This window comes from Thamnophis sirtalis, unplaced genomic scaffold (genome assembly GCF_051295495.1).
Source record: "Thamnophis sirtalis isolate CommonGarterSnake01/CBP01778 unplaced genomic scaffold, rThaSir2_p1.2 scaffold_13, whole genome shotgun sequence".
NCBI classification, from domain to species: domain Eukaryota; kingdom Metazoa; phylum Chordata; class Lepidosauria; order Squamata; family Natricidae; genus Thamnophis; species Thamnophis sirtalis.
In genome coordinates, this window is record NW_028261393.1 from 38,379,070 (window position 1) to 38,403,174 (window position 24,105).

The window sequence follows — 24,105 nt, forward strand, 5'->3', positions numbered from 1 at the left end:
TGATGAACTTCTGCAAATTATTTCTATAACGCTTTTCATTATGGAAAGTGACAAAACAGCTCGCAACTCTACATTTAAGGTAAGGAATGACCCGCTCAGGCCCGGGGGGGGGGGGAAAGGGGGGGGTGCAGCTGGTAGATTGTTCTGGGCCTATGGAGCTCAAAGGGGACCCATGAAGGGGAATTTTAAAAAAAAAGTTTTACAAAACCCAATTTTTTTAAAGGAAAAGCACTATTGGATATATATACTTCATGCTCTGTACTTTGTGTCTATAACATACATGTCATTGCATCCCAACTATAATAACTGTTATGAGCTGGTCATTAATCTAGTATTCAATTCATTGCTTCTGAATATTGTTTCATTGTTTACCTACTAATGTGTACTGTTGCTTTTATTGTCTTTTACAGAGATACCTGTCCTCTTCTTAATATATTAGCAAGTACGTTTGAATGTAATTCATAAATGTGCAATTAGGACATTACTGATTTATGTGTCCATGTGTAGATGATGGGGGGGATATTAGTCCAATTCTCTCGGCGGTCCTGAGGACAATTCATGTGTGTTTGGGGGGAGGGCTGGATGCACGCGCGTGTGTGTCCGTGTGGAGGGGGTCTTCCATCCCCCATGTTTTCGGGTGGGGGCTCCGGGCCAGGACGGAGCTGGACGGCTCTTTCCTCCTTGCGCAACGGGCGGCCGGTCCGCTTCCAGCTAGGCGGTAGGTGGGAGGGGGGGGGCGACTGTCTCCGGATTGGCCGCCTCGCACCGCCGCTCGCCTGGGAGGCTCCGCGCCCCCCTTGCCCGAGCCTCCTCCGCCGCTGCTCTCGCCACTCGGAAGAGGAGCGGGAGACGAGGAGCCGGAGCGCGGGCAGCGGCGGGGCGTAAAGCCGCCAAGCGCCTGGCCAGTGAACAGTAACAAACTTGGAAGGGATCTGGGAGGTCATCTAGTCCAACCCCCTGCTCGGGTCAGGTAGCGAGGTGGGGCGGGGGCTCCCTCGGCGCCTCCTTCTCCTCCGCGGCGCCCTGCAAGACGGGCCGGCTGAGGGCAGTGGGAAGAAGGCGAGCAGAGCCCAGCAGCGCCGCCTCCTCAGCTGCGAAGTACCGTCCGGAGGGAGCCCGACGGCCAAGAGGGAGAGCGGCGCCCTCGGCACTACCAGCACCGCCGCTTTGGCTTCTTCGCCTCCGGCTCTTGGGAGCCCCGCGCCGGCCATGGAGGAGCCGTCGGGCCGAGTCACACTGAACGTGGGCGGCCTCCGCTACCGCACCTGCCGCGCCACCCTGGCCGCCTTTCCGGGCATCAAGTTGGCCGGGCTGGCGGAGCCCGGGGCGGCGTCCCGCTTCGCCTACGACGCCCGCGCCGACGAGTTCTTCTTCGACCGCAGCGGCCGCCTCTTCGAGCAGGTGCTGCACCTGTGCCACAACGGCCACCTGCACGGCCCCACCGCCTGCCGCGCCGCGCTGCGGGCCGAGCTGGCCTTCTGGGGGCTGGCGGAGGCGCGGCTGCCCGCCTGCTGCTGGAGCAAGCTCTGCCCCGACGACGAGGAGGAGGAAGAGGCCGAGGGGACCGGCCGCCCAGAGGACCAGCGCGGCCTGCTGGAGCGGGGTCCGCGAGGGACGGGCGGGCAGTGGGCGCGGTGGGCGCCGCCGGCCTGGGCTCTCCTGGAGGAGCCGCGCTCGTCGCCCTGGGCCATGGTGAGCCGACGTGGGGGTGGGGGCTCCTGGCCTCGGGTCGCCCCGGTCTGAGTATCTTCTTCCCCCACCCCCAGCAAAGAGCAGTCGCGGAGGGAACAGGCGCGCCTGAGCCAAATGTTGAAGGTCCTTGGACCTCTCTGGGCATGGGAAGAGGAGGGGGAGAAGGGGCGCTGAGGATTGCCTGCCACCCCTGCCAGTGGGCATCTGCCCAAAGAGCTAAGGGACCTGGGGAGGGTAGTACAGCTTCAGCCCAGGCAGGAACTCTAACCATAGTTCAGAAGTGCCATGGAATGGAATGGAATAAGGAATGCATTAGGAATAGAATAGAACAGCACAGCATAGCACTAGGAATAGAATAAAATAATAAAATAAATGAAATGAATAGAATAGAATAATGGAAGGGACCTTGGAGGTCTTCTAGTCCTGTCCCCTGCCTTGGCAGGAAACCCTACACCACTTCAGAAAAATGGTTATCCAACATCATCTTTAAAGCGTCCAATGTTGGAGCATTCACAACTTCTGAAGGCAAGTTGTTCCACTAATTAATTGTTCTGTCAGGAGATTTCTCCTTAGTTCTAAGTTGCTTCTCTCCCTGATTAGTTTCCACCTGTTGCTTCTTGTCCTGCCCGCAGGTGCTTTGGAGAATAGTTTGACTCCCTCTTTGTGGCAGCCCCTGAGATATTGGAACACTGCTATCATGTCTCCCCTGGTTCTTCTCTTCTCTAGACTAGACATACCCAGTTCCTGCAACTGTTCTTTGTATGTTTTAGCCTCCAGTCCCCTAATCATCTTTGTTGCTCTTCTCTGCACTCTTTCTAGAGTCTCCACATCTTTTTTACATCGTGGCAACCAAAAATTGAATGCTGTATTCCAAATGTGGCCTTACCAAGGCATTATAAAGTGGTATTAACACTTGACATGATCTTGATTCTCTCCCTCTGTTTATGTAGCTTAGAACTGTGTTGGCTTTTTTGGCAGCTGCTGCACACAGCTGGCTCATATTTAAATAGTTGTCAACTAGGACTCCCAAGATCCCTCTCACAGTTACTACTATTGAGCAAGGTATCACCTATACTGTACCTGTGCATTTCATTTTTCTTGCCTACATGTAGAACCTTACTTTTTTCACTAAAAAAGTTTTAGGAAAAACTTTTGTGTTCCCTAGATTCTCTGCCATAACCTGTATAGCATTGTCAGCTTCCATGCTTGTGAAAATTCATGGTCAGAGGGTTTATCAAGAGTTAGTGGCTTTGTGGCTGTTTTTTAATCTCTGGAATTTCCCTGTGGTGTCCCTTTCCCCAGGCTGACCAATCCCCAATGCCTCCGACCATTCCTTGAACATGCTCCGATATGTCAGTGTTTCTTCTAAAATGCCACGCATGGTGCAGTGTTCTGGGTCAAAATAGAGAAAGGAGCAGGGAGCAGGCATGATCCCGAGCTTCTCCTGTGGATGTGGCCTCCACCGACGCATAGTTTTATACCTGCATGGCGCTCCTGCCTCTTGTGGGGCTTCTGTCCACCACATCTTTTCTCCGGTTCCACCACAAAACCGCGGACGACAAAATCGCACTCGACGAAAGCGCGTACGTGACATCATCACAGCGCGACGAAAACATTGCGCTGTGATCGATAAATGTAAAAATAAAGCGAAAACCTTACCCTAACCCCCCCAAACCTAACCCTAACCCTAACCCTTAACCTAACCCTAAATCTAAACCTAAACCTAACCCTTAACCTAACGCTAAACCTAACGCTAACCCTTAACCTAACGCTAAACGTAACCCTAACGCTCTAAACCTAACCCTAACCCTAACCCTTAACCTAACCCTAACCCTAACCCTTACCTTTATGTGAATCGGCTTGCTTTAATTTTATTTTTATTTCAATTTTTAATTTTTTTCGTCGCGCTTTCGTTGAGCGCGCTTTTGTGGACCGCGGTTTTGACGGGTCACGCTTTTCTCCTCCACTGCTGTTCCTGGTCCTGCCTATTTCATCCCCCTTTGATTTTGTCCCTCCAATTAACCCCATCCTTTTTCTTTTCTGATCCTTGTTTTGGGATTCTCTAATCTCTAACAGAGCTCTTCTGACGATTGGAGGGCAGGTGGGAGAGCTAATTTAGAAGCCTCCCTTAGAAGCAAGAGAAGTTCAAACTTGGCCAGAAGATCTGCTGGGATCTGTTTTCAGGGTCTCCCTAGAAAAAAACTAATAGGGAGGCGGTGGCTCAGTGGCTAAGATGCTGAGCTTGTCGATCGAGAGGTTGGCAGTTCAGCGGTTTGAATCCCTAGCGCCATGTAACGGAGTGAGTTCCTGTTACTTGTCCCAGCTTCTGCCAAACTAGCAGTTCGAAAGCATGTAAAAATGCAAGTAGAAAAATAGGAACCACCTTTGGTGGGAAGGTAACAGCATTCTGTGAGCCTTCGGCGCTTAGTCATGCCAGCCACATGACCACGGAGACATCTTCAGACGGCGCTGGCTCTTCGGCTTTGGAACGGAGATGGGCACCGCCCCCTAGAGTCGGGAATGAGTAACACATATGTCCAAGGTGAACCTTTACCTTAGAAAAAACTATTTGACACCATAGAGGTCTATCACTGTCATTTAGTCATGAATATTCTTAAGTGATGAGTTATCGATCTTGGAAAAGGGCACCTTTCATTTTCAATGTTTTCTGGCCCAGCCATTTGAAATCCAGAGCCCAAACTCCTTCAACGAGGGCTGCAGAACACCTTCTGGTGACCAAGAAATGTATGTTTTGTTTTTTGTCTTCCTTTTGTAGACTTTTCAAGGAAGAAAATAGGAGTGGAAAGTCTCCAGGTGGCCCAAACTACGTCACCAAAGTCCAATGACAGAAGGGTTAAATGATGGTGGTTTGGTTTCGGAATTTAAAACTGTTAGCCTCCTATAGACATTCTCCCATTATCCCTACCACTATTTGTTTTTTTAATAGTATTTATTACATTTTCCAACATTTAAAAAACAAAACGCAAATGTACACTTGTAACAGCTTTTCCATATCGGTATACCTATTTTTCGTAACATTCCTATTCACAAAAAATTATATCTCCATATCAGTATCCTAAGTTATATCCTTATTTAAATACTCTCTATAACCCTTTTACCCTTTTTAACTTAAGTTCTACATTTACTCTCAAGCCAGGAATACCATCTATTCCAAATTTGATAATACTCGGCTTCTTCCCTCTCCTTCATTTCCATAGACAGTCTATCCATTTCTGCACATTTCATAAATTTTCCTTCTTATAATCGGGTCTGATTATCCCTACCACTATTTGATGGGAGGGGAAGAACTTAATCATAAAATAAGAGAAGGGAGAAGTGGCACATACCGGGGTGGGGGGGAGGTGAATGTAGAGTTGTATGTAGGTTTAAGGTGAAGTGATGACCCTTGGCTGGCGGTTGTGGCTGTGTTCCTCCTCTGGGTGATTTACAATCGAGTTGGGGAGGAGATGCTCCTGTCAACTGACAAGGGATCTCTCTCTCCTCCCTTGTAGGGCTTCGCAGTCATGTCCCTCCTGTTCAACGTTGCCCTCATCACCATCCTTTGCACCAAAGGAGGCCAACGTGAAGACTCCCTGGGACACCACGACTTCACCCACACCCACCACCTCTCAGTGGAGTCATTGTGTCCACAGAAACCTTCTCTCCTCCACCTGGAGCTCTTCTTCGTTCTCTGCTTCATGGGTGAATTTGTCATCCGGCTTGTTTCCTGTCCAGACAAAAAGAAATTCTTCCGGAAGCCCCTGAACCTGGTCGATTTCCTGGCGCTTTTCCCAGTTTGCCTGGACCTCTTTTTCAGTGGACGTGGGCACCAGCCTGAGGTTCTGCCCTGTTGGCTGAACTTGTTCCGTGTGGTGTATATCGTCAAACTCTTGAAGGTCTTCAAGCTGCTGGAGACCCCGATGATGCTGAGAGTCTTCCCCTACATGTTCAAGTCTGTCTTGAAGGAGACGGCCATCCTGATGTGGGTTTTCCTTTTCGAAATCCTTTTCTTTGGCACCCTCGTATTGTTTGCTGAATTGATTGCGGGTGACCCAGAATCGCTGTTTCATGACATTTTCTCGTCCTTCTGGTGGGGTGTGATCACCTTGACCACCATCGGCTACGGCGATATATACCCCGTCCAGACAGCTAGCAAAGCGATTGCGGCCTTAGCGGTGCTTTGTGGCCTGCTAACCATCATTATCCCCATCCCCATCTTTTTCATAAAATTCAAGCATTATTATACCTCCGCCGTAATTAAGGAGAAGAAGAGGAGAGAGGAGAAGGCGACGCCGACTGTGGCATCCTCGGACGTCTAATGCGGGGATTGAGGTTTTTATTTGGGGAAGGAAGCCCCTTTCCCTTCAACACTTCCATGCAGAACCAGCCCAATTACCGTATGAGATGCACCTTTTCCCCTCAAAAAAGAGGGTGAAAATCTGGGTTAATTGTTCTCACTGTCAGGAAATTTCTCTTTATATCTAAGTTGCTTCTCTCCTTGATTAGTTTCCACCCATAGCTTCTTGTCCTACGCTCAGATGCTTTGGAGAATAGCTTGACTCCCTCTTCTTTGAGGCAGCCCATGAGATATTGGAAGACTGCTATCATGTCTCCCCGGTTCCACCACAAAAGCGCGTAGGACAAAATCTCGCTCGACAAAAGCGTGCTGTGACGTCATCACAGCGCGACGAAAAAGTTCGAAAAATGTAAAAATAAAGCGAAAACCTTACCCTAAGCCCCCCAAACCTAACCCTAAACCTAACCCTAAACCTAACCCTAAACCTAACCCTAAACCTAACTCTTAACCTAACCCTAAACCTAACCCTAAACCTAACCGTTAAAGTAACGAAAAACCTAACGCTAACCCTTAACCTAACCCTAACGCTAACGCTCTAAAGCTAACCCTAACCCTTAACCTAACCCTAACCCTAAACCTAAACCTAACCCTTACCTTTATGTGAATCGGCTTGCTTTAATTTAATTTTTATTAATTTTTATTTGAATTTTTCGATCTTTTTCGTCGCGCTGTGATGACGTCAAAGGCGCGATTTTGTCGATCGCGATTTTGCCGTCCGCGCTTTTGACGGGTCACGGTCTCCCCTAGTCCTTCTTTTCATCAGACTAGATATACCCAGTTCCTGCAACCGTTCTTCATATGTTTTAGCCTTCCCTAATCATCTTTGTTGCTCTTCTCTGCAATCTTTCTAGAGTCTCCACATCCTTTTTACATCGTGGTGACCAAAACTGGATGCAGTATTCCAAGGGCAGCCTTGCCAAGGCATTATAAAGTGGTATTAACACTTCACGTGATCTTGATTCTATCCTTCTGTTTATGTAGCCTAGAACTGTGTTGGCTTTTTGGCAGCTGCTGTACATGGCTGGCTCCTGTTTAAATGGTCGTGCTGTGCTTGGAATGAGCAGCAGGAAGTAAATGAGAGCCCAAGATAAGTTTGTGGCATCTCCAAATGGAAGTTTTTAATCATATGGAGATTCTGTGAACTTCTTGAATTCCTCAGCAACTTCAGGCCACCATCTGCAGCAGGGGTTTAGTAGGGCTTCATACTTGTAAGTCGGGTGTGCCCGTATAAAGCTCAGCCTAAGCTGGGATCCCAGAAGTTTTAGGGCTCCGGAGAAGTTGCTCTCAGGTTTAAGACTAAGCAAGGAGCATCTGTTTCTTCATCACATCAATCTGAAGGATAATTCTGTGAACATTACTGCTTCTATTTACTATATTTTTCAGAGTATAAGATGCACCAAAATTTTGAAAAAGTAAATTTTTTTTTAAGTTTTTGTGCGCTGCAGGCCTCCCAAACCCTCTGCATGCCACATTTTCTGTGAAAAATGGAGCATCCAGAGAGTTTGAGAAGCCTGCAAAGTGTTCCTGGGGGATTGGAGGGGGAGGGGGGGCAAAACAAGCAAAAATGATTGTTTTTGCCCCTTGTTTTTCTGAAAAAAACAACAGGCCATGCCTAGTTCTTTGGGAGGCCTGTAGAGTGCTCCTGGAAGCTGGTGTGTGTGTGTGGGGGACTAGCAAAACATTCTGCACGTTCATTTTTGCAAGGGGGGCATGGTTTCAGTAGGGCAAAATGCTGTATTTGGTGTATAAGACACATGTAACGTTCCCGTGGTTCGCCCATGAGGCCAATGTTGAGAAAAGACAGGACACGAACTTTCTTGGGATGGAGCGACGACGACCCAGATTGGGGGTCTGAGAGTCCCTTTTATTGAGATAGGACAAAGGCAGGAGGAGCAATAGCATGTGAGTAAAAACAGCCTGTAAAAGTACAATTTCTAATCTACTGCTCAGTCTATATATGGTCAAATCCTGGACGTCAATGGTAGGGCACATCTCAGAATGTTATGTTATACACTATCAGGATGTTATGGAGTTTTAGGAGTTTGTTTTCTTCTGTGTGGTTCAGCGTGGCTCTGCATGCCCGGGATGAACTGGGCCATGGGTGACCGCTACGCCTACACAAGGAACTATATTACAACAGACACACCCAGATTTTCACCCTTTTGGGGGGGGGGGAAAGGTGCATCTTATACTCTGAAAAATATGGTAGCTTGTGTTATTTACTCATATTTGATGAGGGAACTTCAACTTTGTCAACCATTTACTGTCCTGTGGATTTTTTCCTCTGCAGCTTCCAAATTGCTTTTTCCTTGCTGAAAATTTAAGCTATGTAGCTTAAATCACTTTTTAATGTTTTAGTCAGCTTTTCCAATTATTCTTTTGAAAATAGTAGCAAATGTATGCACCAATGGAAATATTTCAGCACTGTAGCTATATGACAACATTTGTTGTAAAACATTTCCTAAAATTCTTATTCAATTTAGGAATACTGAAACTCAGCTTCATTTAAATAATGCTTTTGCATTATACATCTATGATGCTAACTTTTAAACAGCTCAATTTTAGCTGTTGTTTTTAAATATGAACGTATCTGATTGTTATATAAAATATAAATTTGATTTAAAAATAAAATTTATTAAACTGAATAACATGTTTTTGTTTTAAAATCTCAAACTAGTAAAGGAATGGCAATAACAGAATTTAGGAATTAAAAATTGAAAACCACAAATGAGAAACTGGCACTCACCCATTTAGCATCCTGGAAAACAGCTTGTGAGTTTCCTCCTTTGCTTGCATTTTAGAAAAACAACCACCTCTTCCCAGCAGAGGGAGCTCTTGGACTACCTAAAGGTGGTCCAAGATTTTACTTTAAAGATGATTAGGGGGCTGGAGGCTAAAACATAAGATGAAGTGTTGCAGGAATTGAGTTTGTCTAATCTAATGAAAAGAAGGTCCAGGGATGACATGATAGCAGTCTTCCAATATTTAAGGGGCTGACACAAAGAAGAATGGATCTCCAAAGCACCAGAAGGCAGAACAAGAAGCAATGGATGGAAACTAACTGAGGAGAGAAGCAACCTAGAACTAAGGAGGAATTTCATTACAGTGAGAACAATTAATCAGTGGAAAAACTTGCCTCCAGAGGTTGCGGGTGCTCCAACACTGGATGCTTTTAAGAAGATATTAGACAGCCACTTGTCTTGAATGGAGTAAAGTCTTCTGCTTAAGCAGGGGGTTAGATTGGAAGACCTCTCTAAGGTCATTTCCAACTCAGTTATTCTGTTAGTATTCTCTTAAAGGTGCAGCTGGGTGTGCAGAATAGATTCCAAGGATTAGCTGAGCATCACGAGGCCACAAGAAAAAGGAGGTCAGTTGACCCATTTTCCCCTCTGGGTATAATGATATTACAATGCTTAGTTATCTCCATTTTCTTTGCTCAATACATTCATTGTACATTTACAAAAGCTGTTGGTAATTCCAATCACAGCCCACCGGCCCCACAGGATTGAAAAACTAATGGACTATCTGTAGCTCCAGATTGAGCTGTAGGGTCCTTGGTGGTCTTTGAGCTTGGTGGCTTTCTTGCACCTTGAAGATGGGCAGACCTGGTTTTTACTGGCTATTATTACCTGTTTCCACAGACATTCCTCAGAGGAGCAGCGCTGCCATTTTCTGCTCTGGGGTGAAAATAATGTCTGTGCCATGGTCACCACAAGTGCGCTCTGTGTGGTGACCATAGAGGTGCGCAATGGGGAGCGGGGCCTTCTGTTGGTTCCTTCTGGACTGGCTGGCACGTGGAAGGAAGAAGCCCTATCTGATTGGCTGGTCACTTTTGTTGGGGATAGTCATGCAGTACCCTACTAGCAGCCTCCCTCCCTCCCTGCCTTGAGGAGCTGGAGGTGATCCACAGAGCTCTTCCCGCAGAGTGGAGGTGCCATTCGGTGTCCCCTGAGGCTCAACTGCTGTTCCAGCCATCTGCCAAAGCTGCATTCATTCCAGAGTGTCCCAGGCCCTCCACACGAGGGAGGACTGGGGCTGTTCGTTCTTCCTGGGTGGGTGACCCATCGTGGGTGCTCCACCTCTTTCTCCCCAGAAAGCTCTTTGGGCAGCTGAATAGCTAGGGATGGTGGTTGTCAGGATGCAGCCTTAGGAATGACGTGGGGAAGATGGAGCTGGCTGGAGAATACTGGGAGTTGAAGTCCACAAGTCTTAAAGTCGCCAAATTTGAAGACCTCTGTAGTAGACTTTTGTTTCTGCCACTGGCTGCCTCAGCTGCTGGGATTCCTGTTGTTCTGTCGTTGGGCACCCTACCCGATGTGTCCGGGGCACTTTTCACAGCATTTTCTTTTATGCAGAGTAGTTCTCCAGGTCTTTCTCCAGCTCTTTAACTCGCTTTTTGACAGCTGCCCAGGGACAGCAACTGCTGCAGTCCTTGTTACCCTGGGCATTATGGGGTTGTTTTTCTGTTGTCTCATCATGATTAATGGGTTTGTCTTAGCCTGGCTCTTCATTTGAGACCTGTCTGCAGAGGTGGCATTCATCAGGTTCTGACCAGTTCTGGAGAATCGGTAGTGGAAATTTTAAGTAGTTCAGAGAACCGGCAAATACCACCTCTGGCTGACCCTGCCCACATCTATTCTCTGCCTCCCGAGTCCCAGCTGATCTAGAGGAAATGGGGATTTTGCAGTAACCTTCCCCTGCCATGCCACACCCACCAAGCCACACCCACAGAACCAGTAGTAAAAAAAATTGCATGCCACCACTGCTTGATATACTTTCTGGTGCAATTGCCCTCCAGCACAGATCTCACTCTCAAAAAGGACACACTAGCCCCTTCCCCCTCCCCTGCCTCACCTCACATGCAGGAATTTATTTTTTGTACTTTTTATTTTCCAGTTTGTAGGATGTACGCTGCCCAGGGCCACTTGTTGAGATGGGGGGCTGTGGAAAGCGCATCCACAATGAAAAGTAACCATGCAATTAAAGCCCACACCCTTGTTAAGATGGATGCAGGTCAAAAGAGTCAGGATTTGCAGTCATGCAGCAGTTAGAGCTGCCATCTGAACTTCTTTCATGCTGATTTCTTTTTGAGATCTCTTATTTTTCTTCTTCATTGGAATTGTGCTAGACTGGGTTTTTATAATCTCGCTTTTCAAAGTTTCCCAAGATGCTTGTGTTGTTTTCCCCTTGATTATTCGCATTCGTGGAATCCTTCTCAATCTCTTAAATTGATTGAAATCAACTTTCCTAAAGTGGATTGAAATTCAACTCCCAGAATTCTGGGAGTTGAAATGCCCAAATCTTAAAGTTGCCAAGTTTGAAGAACTCTTGTTCTAAGTTGTGGAAGCTCACAATTTCAAGGCTGGTGACATAAGGGTGAAGAGGAGCGGAGATCCACTCCTCGCAACAATCTTGGTCCAGAGCAAGTTCACAAAACTGGTGTAAGCAGAAATCCCACCCCACATTCCCGCGCAGGAAAAGCGGGGCTGTTGGGGGACAGAGGGGCTGCAGGCGAGCTTCATGCCAGGCAGGGTGGAAGCAGGCCGGAGCCCCTCCGGGCGAGCGGCTGGGCATTCCGTAGCCCACCTGAGTCGGATCCCGAAGAGGAGGCGCCTTGGCCGGAGGCCGCCGCCCAGCAGAAGAGCTGCTCTGCGGAGTGGGGGGAACCCGAAGGCCGCCTCCCGCTCCACCCGGGGCGGCTTCTCTTGCCTCGGCTCCTCCCGCTTCATCTCCCTTCGGTCCCGGCCATATAAGGCCGAGCATCGGCCCCTCGAGGAGGAGGAGCCCTCGCCACGCCCATGAGGTCATCGCGCATTTTGGGCTACAATCGCAGGAAATCCTGGCGTGTTTGGCCGGGCCGTTTCCTGCCATTCAGCACTCCGCCGGGAGGGGAACGGGGGCATCCCTCTTGCCCCTCCCGCCCAAGGGGCTTTTTATGGCTTCTGAGAAAAAGCCCCTTAGGGACAACCGGACGATTGAGAAGCCCCCTCGACACCCACTGCCCCCCTCAGAGCCCCGGGGGGGGCGTTGGCTGTCGGACCCAGGTGGTGGGCTTCCTCCGGAGAGCGGAGGTGGGCCTGCAACGTCCGGGGGTCTTCCTGGGCATTCCCCGGGCGGGCCTTTGCATGCTAGGTTGCAACCGGAGATTTTGCTGGAGAAGATCTGGCTGAAGGCGGGGGGGGGGGGGAGGAAGAAGGCGACCAGGGACCGTCTTAGCAGAATGAGAGGAGGAGAAGAAACTCCATTCAGTGGCCTCAAATCGGGAGCTGAGCTGCCTTGTGGCTGCTAGAAGGGAAAAGCCTCTGCCAGCAGCTGCCCAGCTGGGTTTGGTTGAGACCCAGCTCAGAAAAGCAGAGGTAGGAAATTCATCTACTGCAAGGGTTTCAGTAGAATGGAATAGGATTTGGAATAGAATAGAATAGAAAAGAACAGAGAATCAGGAATAGAATAGGAATGGAATGGGAATAAAACAGAATTAAGAATCAGGAATAAAATAGAATAGGAATAGAACAGAAGAGAATACAATTCTTTATTGGTCAAGTGTGATTGTACACACAAGGAATGTGTCTTGGGTGCAGATGCTCTCAGTGTAATAAAAAGACAAGATGCATTCTTCAAGAATCATAAGGTACAACACTTAATGATAGTCATATGGTACAAATAAGCAATCAGGGAACAATATCAATATAAATCGTAAATATACAAGCAACAAAGTTACAGTCCTGCAGTCATAAGTGGGAGGAGATGGGTGATAGGAACGATGAGAAGACTAATAGGAATAGTAATGCAGCCTTAGTGAATAGTTTGACCGTGGTGAGGGAATTATTTGATGATAGCCCACAGGCCGCATGAGTCCCATGTGGGCCATGCCCACCCCAGCTCCGCAAATGGAGAAAACGTCACAAAATGTTACACAAGGGCAACGTGACACCAGAAGTTCGACACTTGTGTTCTAATGAGACTCACAAAGGAAGTCAGATCTTTGACACAAATCCTAGTGGCCCCATAGACCGGATGATGTGGTTTCCGTGGCTGCCATTCCCGCTCAGGGAGTTTGCTTTCTTCCTTCGCCCTGTAGTACTTTGATCTCCTGGTGGTCTCCCATCTCAGTAACAATCAGGCCTTGGTCCAATGGAGCAAAGCAGCCATTTGGCCTCACTGGTTGCATTTGCATAGCACCAGAGTTTGCTGGGAGGAGCAGCTCACAGTGAGTTCAAGAGGACTCAGGCTTCACCCAGGGCTCCTTCCCACCGCAATTGCCATCTGCGTTTGGTCAACTAGAAATCCAAGTAAATGAGGACAGATTTGATACTACAATTAGTCCAGAATGCAGCTGCGCGAGCGATACTGGGTGTACCAAGGTACACCCACACTACACCTATCCTCCGCGAGCTGCACTGGCTTCCCATTGGTCTCCGAGCACGATTCAAGGTGCTGGTTATCACCTTTAAAGCCCTACATGGCCTAGGGCCCTGATATCTACGAGACCGTCTTCTGCCGCATACCTCTCTAAGACCGATAAGATTGCACAGGATGGGCCTTCCCAGGTGCCATCAGCTGGACAATGTCGGCTGGCGACGCCTCAGAGTAGGGCCTTCTCTGTTGCCGCTCCGGCCCTATGGAACAAGCTACCCCCAGAGATCCGGACCCTACCCACTCTCATGGCCTTCCGAAAAGCTATCAAAACCTGGCTTTTCCGGCAGGCCTGGGGCTGTTGACCTCTTGATTGAGGTCCAACCCCGCTTAGACTGGGTGCATGTTGTGTTCTTTTAATTTGCTGTGTCTTATTTGTTTTAATCTTTTCTTAATATTTCTTATTTCTGTAAGCCGCCCGGAGTCCTCCGGGATTGGGCGGCCTATAAATTCAATAAATGGAAATGGAAATGGATATTGTTGCCATTACGGAAACTTGGTGGGATGAAACTCATGAATGGACTATACAGCTAGGGCCATTTAAATTGTTTAAAAGAAACAGACCTAATAAAAGAGGAGGTGGCGTTGCTATTATAGTTAAGAAATAACTACCGTAATTTTGGTGTATAAGACGCACTGGAGTATAAGACACACCAAGACTTTGAAGAGGCAAGTTTAAAAAAACCTTTTTGCACTCTGCAGACCACCCCAAAATGGCCCGTTTTTCTTGAAAATGAGCCAACTTTTTGTCAAAAAAAAAGAGCATGCATAGCTTTTAGGAGACTTATAGAGTGTTCCAGAGGGCTTGGCAGGGAGCAAAAATGAGAAAAAATAGTCCGTTTTTCACTCGTCGTTGCTCTCCCCAGCCCTCAGGAGCACCCTGGAAGCCTCCTAAAGGCTATGCATGGCCATTTTTACAAAAGGGGTGGGGTTTCAGGAGGCGAAAAATGCTGTATTCAGTGTATAAGATGCACCCAGATTTTCACCCTCTTTTTGGGGGGGAAAAAGGTGCATCTTATACTCTAAAAAATATGGTACATCTGTACAGAAATATAACAGAAGAATGATAAAAAACTGTTTTGATTTCATTGAGGTGCATATAAAAGGGAAAAAGAATGATGTTGCCATAGGTTTATGGCAATAGATGGACTTTTTGCTAGTCCCTTAACTGAGTTATGTAGGAAACACATCACGATAGTAACGGGGACTTTAGCTACCCTGACATCAACTGGGAGACAAACTCTGCATCCAGTGGAAGATCAGATTTCTGACAAACTTAGCAGACAACTTTGTTTCCCAAAAGGTACAGAAGGGAACTAGAAGGGTCAACCATTCTAGACTTAATTCTCATTAACAGAGATGAACTGATAGAAGGCATTGAAGGTACAGGAAATGTGTGTGTGTGTGTGTGTGTGTGTGTGTGTGTAAAACCATGCAATATTGGAATTCAAAATTATGGAAGCACAAGCAATAGAACAAAGTGAAACTAGAGTCTTGGGCTTTAGGAGAGCTGATTTCAATCAATTTAGAGATTGAGAAGGATTTAAAGGGGAAAACAACACAAGAAGCTTGAGAAACTTTGGAAAGTGAGATTATAAAACCCCAGTCTATCACAATTCCAATGAAGAAGAAAAACAAGAAATCTCAAAAAGAAACCAGCATGGCTGCACAAAGAACTCTGATAAACTGAAAAAACAAAAGAACAATTATAAAAAAAGGAGGAGAGCAGTACGTAACCTAAGGCAGAATATCAGCAAGTAGCCCAAGCCTGCAAAGGTGAAGTCAGGAAAACGGGGGCTCAAAATGAAGTCAAAAAACAACAATAGCAACAACCACCAAAGCTTCCTTCAATATGTAAACAGGCAACTGGACTATTAATGGGAGGAAAAAAAAGGCAAGAAGGGGATAATAAGCAGCAGAGAGAAAGCGGAACAGTTTAATTTATCTTTACACAAGGAAAAAAAACAGTCCAATCTATCAAAAAAAAACAAAAAAACAACAACCAACAACCATAAAATGCAGATTAGGAAAGCAAGTCAAAATAGGTAAGAAAATGGTAGGAGAACAGCCCTCGGTTCGCCCACATAACACCTATCCTCCGCGAGCTGCGCTGGCTACCTGTTGATCTCCGGGTGCGCTTCAAGGTGCTACTTACCACCCATAAAGCCCTTCATGGTAGTGGATCTGGGTACTTGAGAGACCGCCTCCTGCCAATTACCCCCTCGCGACCTATTAGATCACACAGATTAGGCCTCCTCCGAGTTCCATCCGCCAGTCAGTGTCGACTGGCAACTACGCGGAGGAGAGCCTTTTCAGTAGTAGCTCCGACCCTTTGGAATGATCTCCGAACCTTTGGAATGATCTCCCTGTGGAGATTCGTACCCTCACCACCCTTCAGACCTTCCACACAGCCCTCAAGATCTGGCTATCCCGTCAGGCCTGGGGTTAAAGATTATAATCTGTCCCCACCCGAATGATGAATGTTGCTTCTATTTTTAATTATGTATTTTAATTATGTATTGTTTTATATGTCATTGTGTGTATTCCCTACCCCATAAGTTGTAAGCCGCCCTGAGTCCCCTCAGGGAAAAGGGCGGCCTATAAATAAACTTATCTATCTATCTATCTACTCTGGACAGGTTCAGATCAGAAGTTGTGGATGCTCCATCACTGGAGGGTTTCAAGAAGAGGAATTGGGTATGTCTAGTCTAGAGATAAGAAGGACTAGGGATAACATGCTAGTAATCTTCCAGTATTTCAGGGGCTGCCACAAAGAACAGAGGGTCAACCTATTCTCCAAAGCACCAGAAGGCAGGACAAGAAACAATGGATGGAAACTAACTAAGGAGAGAAGTGACCTAGAACAACCAACCAGACAAACAACTTGCCTTCAGAAGTTGTGGCTGCTCCAATACTGGAAGCTTTTAAGAAGGGACTAGGCAACCATTTGTCTAAAATGGTACAAGATCTCCTGCTTGGGCAGGGGGTTGGACTCGAAGACCTCCAAGGTCCCTCCCAACTCCGTTATTCTCCTGTTCACTCCGGGACCTCCCGTCCACCTCGCTCAGAGGCAACCTGTGGCGGTCGGCCCCCTTCCCTCCGCCCCACCGGAGCTCCTGGGCGCCCCTCCTCGGGAGCTGGGACGGGGGCGGGGGGAAGAGAGTCGCACTTTCTTCCGCTTCAGCCTTGGAAGAAACTCCGCCAGAGGCCGCTCACACCTCGCTGGGGCGTCGGGACCCAACCGGGCAGGCAGCGGCGATGGAAGCAGCGCTCTTGGGCGGCTCGCATTTGGGGAAGGGGCTCCTGATCCCTGCCTCCCTCCCCAGCGACAGGCTCCGCCTTTTCCTCCCGGACCCCCAATTCTGGCAGCGGCTGGGGGGGCGGGGTAGTCCCTCCCGCGAAAGGGGGCGGGAAGGGGAAGGGCCCGGGGCTGAAGCGGGCTGGGGGACCCAAGGACCCTGAAGCCCATCCTGCGCGGCACGACCCAGCTTCCGAAAGGGCTCCGGCGGGGCGGACAAACCCAGCCAAAGGAGGGTGACGCTTTTCCTTGCAGATAGACTGCGCCGGGCTGCGGGAGCTCCATTGCTGGGCGGAAAAGAAAGGGGGAGAGACGGAGAAGGCAGGTGGGAATGCATAGATTCCAAAGACCGCGAGGCTGAATGAAGGGGAGCCGGCGACGTGGAACGCAGGGGAGAAAGATTAGAAGCAACAAGAATTGAATCTTGTATGACCAAATGCAAAACTCTGGAGGAAAATCCCACATCCCGTCTTGTGCCTGTGATCTGCGGAGGCGATTGCCGGATCGCCCGTCCTGATCCCCCCCGCCCCCGCGCGCTGCACCTTACAGGCCTCCCGCAGCACCCAGCATCTCATCGTGGCTTCCTTTAAAACGCCGGGAATTGCATTCCAGAAATTGAACGGCAAAGGAAGCCGTTTACAAACTTCGAATTATTTGGTTCTGCTCTTAAAATGTAATTTTATTTTAACCTCTTAATGCAGTGTTTCTCAACTTGAAGATGTCCGGACTTCAACTCCCAGAATTCCCCAGCCAGCAAATGGGAATTCTGGGAGTTGAAGTCCGGACATCTTCAAGTTGCCAACGTTGAGAAACACTGTCTTAATGGTTTATTCTAGCTTTTTAAAAAGCAAGGCGATCCAACCATTATTGCTACTTTGTCATACTGCAGTCAGTCTGTATGATCTTCTTGCAATAACTAACCAGGTGGTCCACTATTTCTTCAGCTTTTTTGCCTAGGCGTCACTTACTGTTTTCTCAGTTCTGGCTCTGTATTCATTTGTCCTTAAGGCTCCATCTTGTGCAGCCAGAATTGGTCCCTCGGTCAGGAAATTTCTCCTTAGATCTAAGTTGCTTCTCTCCTTGATTAGTTTCCACCCATTGCTTCTTGTCCTGCCCTCAGGGGCTTTGGAGAATAGCTTGACTCCCTCTTCTTTGGGGCAGCACCTGAGATATTGGAAGACTGCTATCATGTCTCCCCTAGTCCTTCTTTTCATTAAACTAGACATACCAAGTGGTACCATACCTGGACGAATGGCCAAAGACTGAAGCTACACTTCTTTGCACTTACTAATCACTGATACTCCTTCCTTGTGCAAAAGGGTCACCTTTGCAGATAGAAACTTGGGAGGTTTTGGGGAATAAACTGACTCTCTTTATTTAAGGGAAAGGAAGCTGAAAAAAAGGGGGGGTTTTTCTGCCTTCCTGTGGCTCTTAATCAATCTGGCCTTTCCTGTCAGCTGCCATGAATGTTGACAGCATTCATTGATCCTGGGCTGAACTGACCATCTGCATTCAAGGCGCTCTTGTCAGTATTTCCCCTCCATTCCACGGGTTCTTCTGCACCTTAATTATTACCCATTCTCTCAGCACTCTGCTTGTGCTCAGAGGCACACCTTCTAGCACAGCTTCCACTGGAGTAATCTAATCTCAAATCCCAATATTTGCTAGTGGTACCCAATGGATAAAATCCCTCACCAGACTCCTGGCAAACATCTGGGTGTTTTTTTGTTGGTTTTATTAACCACAAGTCAGAGAAAGGCCCTTTACTGACTCTGGTCTAATCTTGAGCAAATAAATACAGTCCTGGAACCCAGGAGAGTCAACAAACAAAGGATAATGGCTTCCCTCCGCTTTGTTGAGCTACTGTAACCGCAGCCAAATAAGAATAAAAAGGAAAAACTGAAAAGCACACACAGACACCTAACCTTAAGCTGACCTGCCTCTACAAGGAGGAGATGTTGTGATCTCTGGGGCCAAAGGAGTGTGGCTAAAGTCAATTCTCCAGGTTGCAATTCTGAATGAGTTGGGAAGCCAAAGCTGTCTGGCCAAGCAACTCAGTGCTTAGCAGGGAGTCTTCAGGTGTGTTCACAGGGGGGTGGGGGGAGAAGAGGAGGCGGCAAGATGGCAGCTTTTAACCAGGGCCATCATCTTGGCTTGTTTTACTCTTCCAAGATTCACCCTAACTTAGATTATTTGTCATGAGGTCAGAGCTAGTAGAAAGTTGGAGAGAACCTGGAGAAGAACAGTTCTGAAGCAGAGGTGGTATCTAGCACTTTCTGACCAGTTCCGGAGAACCGGTAGCGGAAATTTTGAGTAGTTCGGAGAACCAGTAAATACCACCTCTGGCTGGCCCCGCCCCCATCTATTCTCTGCCTCCTGAATCCCAGCTAATCGGGAGGAAATAGGGATTTTTGCAGTATCCTTCCCCTGCCACACCCACCAAGCCATGCACACAGAACTAGTAGTAAAAATTGTTGAATCCTACTACTTTTCTGAAGCTCTTGCCAATCCATTCAGCCTCATCTTGGGTCATGTGACCAGGAGGGGGAAGGCTGAGAATGGCAGTGCACCTGCTGAGCCAGGGTGTGTGGGGGTGATTCTGGAGTCCCCCATCATATGCACCGGACAAAGAGGTAGGCTTTCTAGCAGTGGTCATGCCTGGCAGCTTGGGCCCCTCTGTAGGGATCCCTGTTTGCTTGCTTATTTGCTTTTTTGTTAGCATATGGCATTTACAGAAGTCATGCAATCCCTGATATACAAATTGAGTTTAAATAAAGCATCAGCATAAAAATATGTACAACTTGCAAATAATATGAGGACAACACAATAATGGAGGTACTATATTAAATTAAGATTAAAAACCATAATAAAATCTCCATAATATAGAAATGCAGCAGAATAGATAGATGTTATAATTTGATATCTAAGGAAGCTAGCCCTCTAAAAGCTCCTGGTGGGACCTTGAAATGATCACCTTGGGTGCCTTGAAATGGTTCCATCACAAAACCACGTTCGACTAAAGTGCGCTCGACGAAACCGCGTAGCTGACATCATCACAGGGCGACAACAGTACGGAGACAGAAGCACGCTGTAAACGCTAAACCTAAAATTAACCCCTAAACCTAACCCCCCTAAACCTAATCCTAAACCTAACCCTAACCCTAAACCTAACCCTTAACCTAACCCTAAACCTAATCCTAACCCTTAACCTAAACCTAACCCTAACCCTTAACCTAACCCTAAAGCTAACCCTTACCTTAACTTGAATCGGCTTGCTTTCAAAGCGCTATTTAAAGCACGCTTCTTTCTCCGCGCTCGCTGTTGTCGCCCTGTTGATGACGTCAGCGACGCGGTTTAATCGGGCGCGCTTTAGTCGAGCGCGGTTTTGTCGTGCCACGCCTTGAAATTTCCTAAGGAGACCTAATCTTGAATGATATGGATTATCTTTTGTTCCGGTGCCCCACAGTCACATGGAGGCTCTCGGCTCCCACTTAAAATCCTACTCAGGGGACTGGATTTCCAGTGGGGCTGTCCACAGGATGGTGACTACAACCAACATCCTCATGCAACTGGTCATGCAAAAGCCAGGGACCCCACTGGCAGGACCACTTCTTGACTTCTTTTCACCACACCATGCAAGCTCCTGCCTTCAGCCCACATCTCCAATATCTCAGTCAGTCTGCATCAGAGGTGGTATTCAGCAGGTGCTGACTAGTTCTGGAAAACCAGTAGTGAACATTTTGAGCAGTTCAGAGAACCTGCAATTACCACTTCTGGCTGGCCCTGCCCTTATCTGTTCTCAGTCCCAGCTGATCAGGAGGGATTGGGGATTTTGCAGTATCCTTCCTCTGTCATGCCCACCTAGCCACGCCCACCAAGCCACACCACACCCACAGAACCGGTAGTAAAAAAAATTGAATCCCACCACTGGTCTGCATCCTTCATTCCGTGGCAGGAACTGGATGGCAGCCAGACAGTACCACCAAGCAGAGCAGAGCCAGGATGCCTCCTGACTGGCCCTTCAGCTTCGGGTCAAGCGGCCCAGCCAGGGGATCTCTGGCCAAGCAGCTTTTCCTCCGCTTTGCCATCACCAGCTGCAGATCACCGCTGATTTCATCCACCCCTTTGATCACTCAAAAGAGAGGGAGAGGAGAGCTGGCAGGCAAGCGCTTGGTGGGCACCTTGCCAAGGAAATATCTTGAGATTTTGTCATTTGCAGGGTGACGCATCAGAAGACCAGGCGGATGTGTGTGTGTGTCTGTGTCTGTCTCTGTGTGTGTGTGTGTCCTTCCGCCCAGGATCTTCATTTCCGTTGTCTTTTTAGTAAAAACGACTCCGTTTTATCTCAACAACTTCCTGTTCACATGATTTGCCATCAACTTCAGCACCATCTTCTCTCCCTCATCTTTCTTCAACCAGTAATGAAACTAATGCGATTTCTTGGAGCTCCACCCTGAATCCCATCGAGGTCATTTCAATTTCCTTCTGCTTCTCTCCCACCAGAATCACCTCTCAGATCCCTGAGCCAGTAGATCCTGGATCCCCTCTAGCATTTTAAAAACATGACATAGTCGTCACAATAATATGCAGTCCAGAAAAGTTAAAAATTCCAGTAACCACCACGTTTTCTTGAAAATAAGACAGGGTCTTATTTTCTTTTGATCCTGAAATAACCACTTGGCCTTATTTTTGGGGAGGTCTTATTATTTTTGAGCTGCAGGAGGCAGCGAGCATGGTCACCTCATGGATGCTGTTGTTTTGCAATGTTTTCAGGGAGGGCTTATTTTCCGTGGACGGCTTATTTTAGTGCATGCGCTCAAAAGTCAGATTGGGCTTATTATCCAGGGAGGTCTTATTTTGGGGAAAATGGTAGTGAAAAACACAATGGGTTCCTAAGATCAAAACCAAGATGTGGATCAGAATCTGAGCCAGCTTTGAGAGGATCGAGATATTTTCTGAATGAAAGTTGCAGGAGTACTACCTTGGGCAGGGGGGGTGGCCTCTCCCCTCCGGTTATTTGCATGAATGGTGTTGTGACTAATCTGTGTATCCATGCCAGGATGAATACCAAAGAATAAGAACACTAAGGGAGATGCCAGGACAATAATGAACCTTGTAGAAATTTTATTAGGAAAACTCTCCCCAAATATACTGCAGGGGTCTGCTCTCAATCTGCCAGGTGAGCCCAAGTGGCAACGAGGGTCCCCAGGATTTGACTCACAAAGGGATTGGTTTGATGGGCAAGTGTTAGAGCCCCCCGCCTCTCTTTCCCCCTCCACCCACAAACCTGCTTAATTCAGGCATCAGCAAGAAAAGTTATCTGGGGTCTCCAAACTTGGAATTGAAGTTCACAAGTCTTAAAGTTGCCAAGTTTGAAGACCTCTGGGTTAGATAGTAATAGCGGTTGTTTGTCTCCTGGGCAACCAAAGAGGGGAATAACTACCTGACTGAGGTTAGAGCAAAACCTTGGTTATCTCACAAAAGCAAATAGGAAGAGCAGCTTGTCTAAGCAACCTCCCTTCCTGATGCCACAGCATTGAAAAATGCAGATTACCCTCCGAAAACATGATAATTAAAAATAATAACAATCTGCGCGGAAATGGTCAAATTAACTTTTAAACTGCAAGATAAAGAAGATAAAGAATATTATGCAGAATGGGATAAATGGTATCAGTGGTTAGAGAATAGGAATAGCGAATACAAGTAGAATATTTATATATGTAAATATTAAGTTATAGGAATTATAAATATAAAGAGGAAATTGTAAATGTAAAAGGAATGGAAAGTACGTAAGACGATAAACAAAATGGGATATACTGATGTCTTAGGAATGGGAAGAATGGATGTTGAATTTGTTTTTTTATATTTTGTTTTGTAAAAAGTTTAATAAAAATTATTTTTAAAAAAATGCAGATTAATCACCATCAGGTAGCTTGATCCTGCAACCCCCTCAAAGGTCTTCTAATCCAATTCCTTGCCCAAAACCAAAGATCTTATTCCATCCCAGGCAGATGGCTGTCCAGTCCTCCTCCTCCTCCTCCTCCTCTTCCTCTTCCTCCTCTTTCTTTAAAATAAATTTTTATTAAATAAACATTAAAACATTGGACATAGATCGATCTTTCTGGCTTTGTAATTTCCATACATGTTTTAACATAACAACAAATTCAGTTCCTACTTATTGTAGATAGCTACTTTGATCTTATAAACATATCCCTTGTCTTCCTTTGTATATTTCTCAATGTATTATCCAGTTCCAATTTGGCAAACCCTCAGTATATTCTGTTCCGACTCCTTTTCCTCATTTCCAACCATTGATACATTTTGGTCAAAATTTCAAAATATTCTGTTATTCCCTTATTTTTTATCTCTAGTGTCAGTCTGTGCATTTCTACACAGACCAGCATTTTTATTATTACCTCTTCTTCGGGGGGGGGGGGGCATCCCTGTTTTTCCAATTTTGCACATAAATCAATCTTGCTGCGGTTATAACATGAAGCATTAGATATATAAATCCTTTACTATATTTCTCTCTTGTGATTCCTACTAGGAATAGTTCTGGTTTTAAGTCTACCTTTTGATCTAGCATCTCTTCCAACCATGTCTTTATCTGACGCCAAAATTCCTTGGCTTTTCTTCATAACCATCACATATGATAAAAAGATCCTAATGCCAAGTTACATGTCCAGCACTGTAGAGATTCTTATTCATTTTTCTTATTCATGTCCAGTCTCTTCTTGAAGACCTCCAGTGATGGAGCACCTAGAACATCTATTTGTTAGAAATTCTATTTGTTTTATTATATAAAATACAAAGAACAGGAAGTAAAATTGGAAATCAAGGGAAGGAAAAGCAGTGGGGAAAAGGGGGTGTGAGATACAAGCACCCACAACTTCTGGAGGCAACCTGTTCCACTGGTTTATTGTTCTCACCGTTGAGAAATTTCTCCTGAGTTCCAGGAAGGGCCTCTCTTTAAGATCACGTCAGTTGCCAAGTGCCCAAATTTTGATCATTTGACTATGGGGGATTCTGTGATGGTTATATGTGTGAGAACTGGTCATAAATCATTTGTTCAGTCCTGATGTAACTTTGAATGGTCATTAAACAAATGATTGTAAGTCAAGGACTGTATAGCCTAGAAACAAATTATTCCAAGTTACCATATTTTTTGGAGTATGACACACTACCCCCCCAAAAGGGGGTGAAAATTTGGGTGCATCTTATACACTGAATGTAGCCCTGCCCACCCACTGATCCCCACTCTTTGTCCTTTGCCTCCTAGCAATTTATCTCCTTGCAGGAAACGGGAAAAATGGGGCTTGCGGAAGTGGCAATAGGCTATGGCAGG

General features: G+C 46.8%; 1 protein-coding gene across 1 annotated transcript; it reads left to right on the plus strand.

Moving 5' to 3' along the window:
• The first annotated feature begins 851 nt into the window (after positions 1-851).
• On the plus strand, positions 852-6,275 carry LOC106553622 (voltage-gated potassium channel KCNC1-like). Its single transcript, XM_014072158.2, has 2 exons — positions 852-1,692; positions 5,205-6,275. The coding sequence occupies exons 1-2, from the start codon at positions 1,210-1,212 to the stop codon at positions 6,009-6,011; spliced, it is 1,290 nt and encodes a 429-aa protein (XP_013927633.2). The 5' UTR covers positions 852-1,209; the 3' UTR covers positions 6,012-6,275.
• The last annotated feature ends 17,830 nt before the right edge of the window (positions 6,276-24,105 follow it).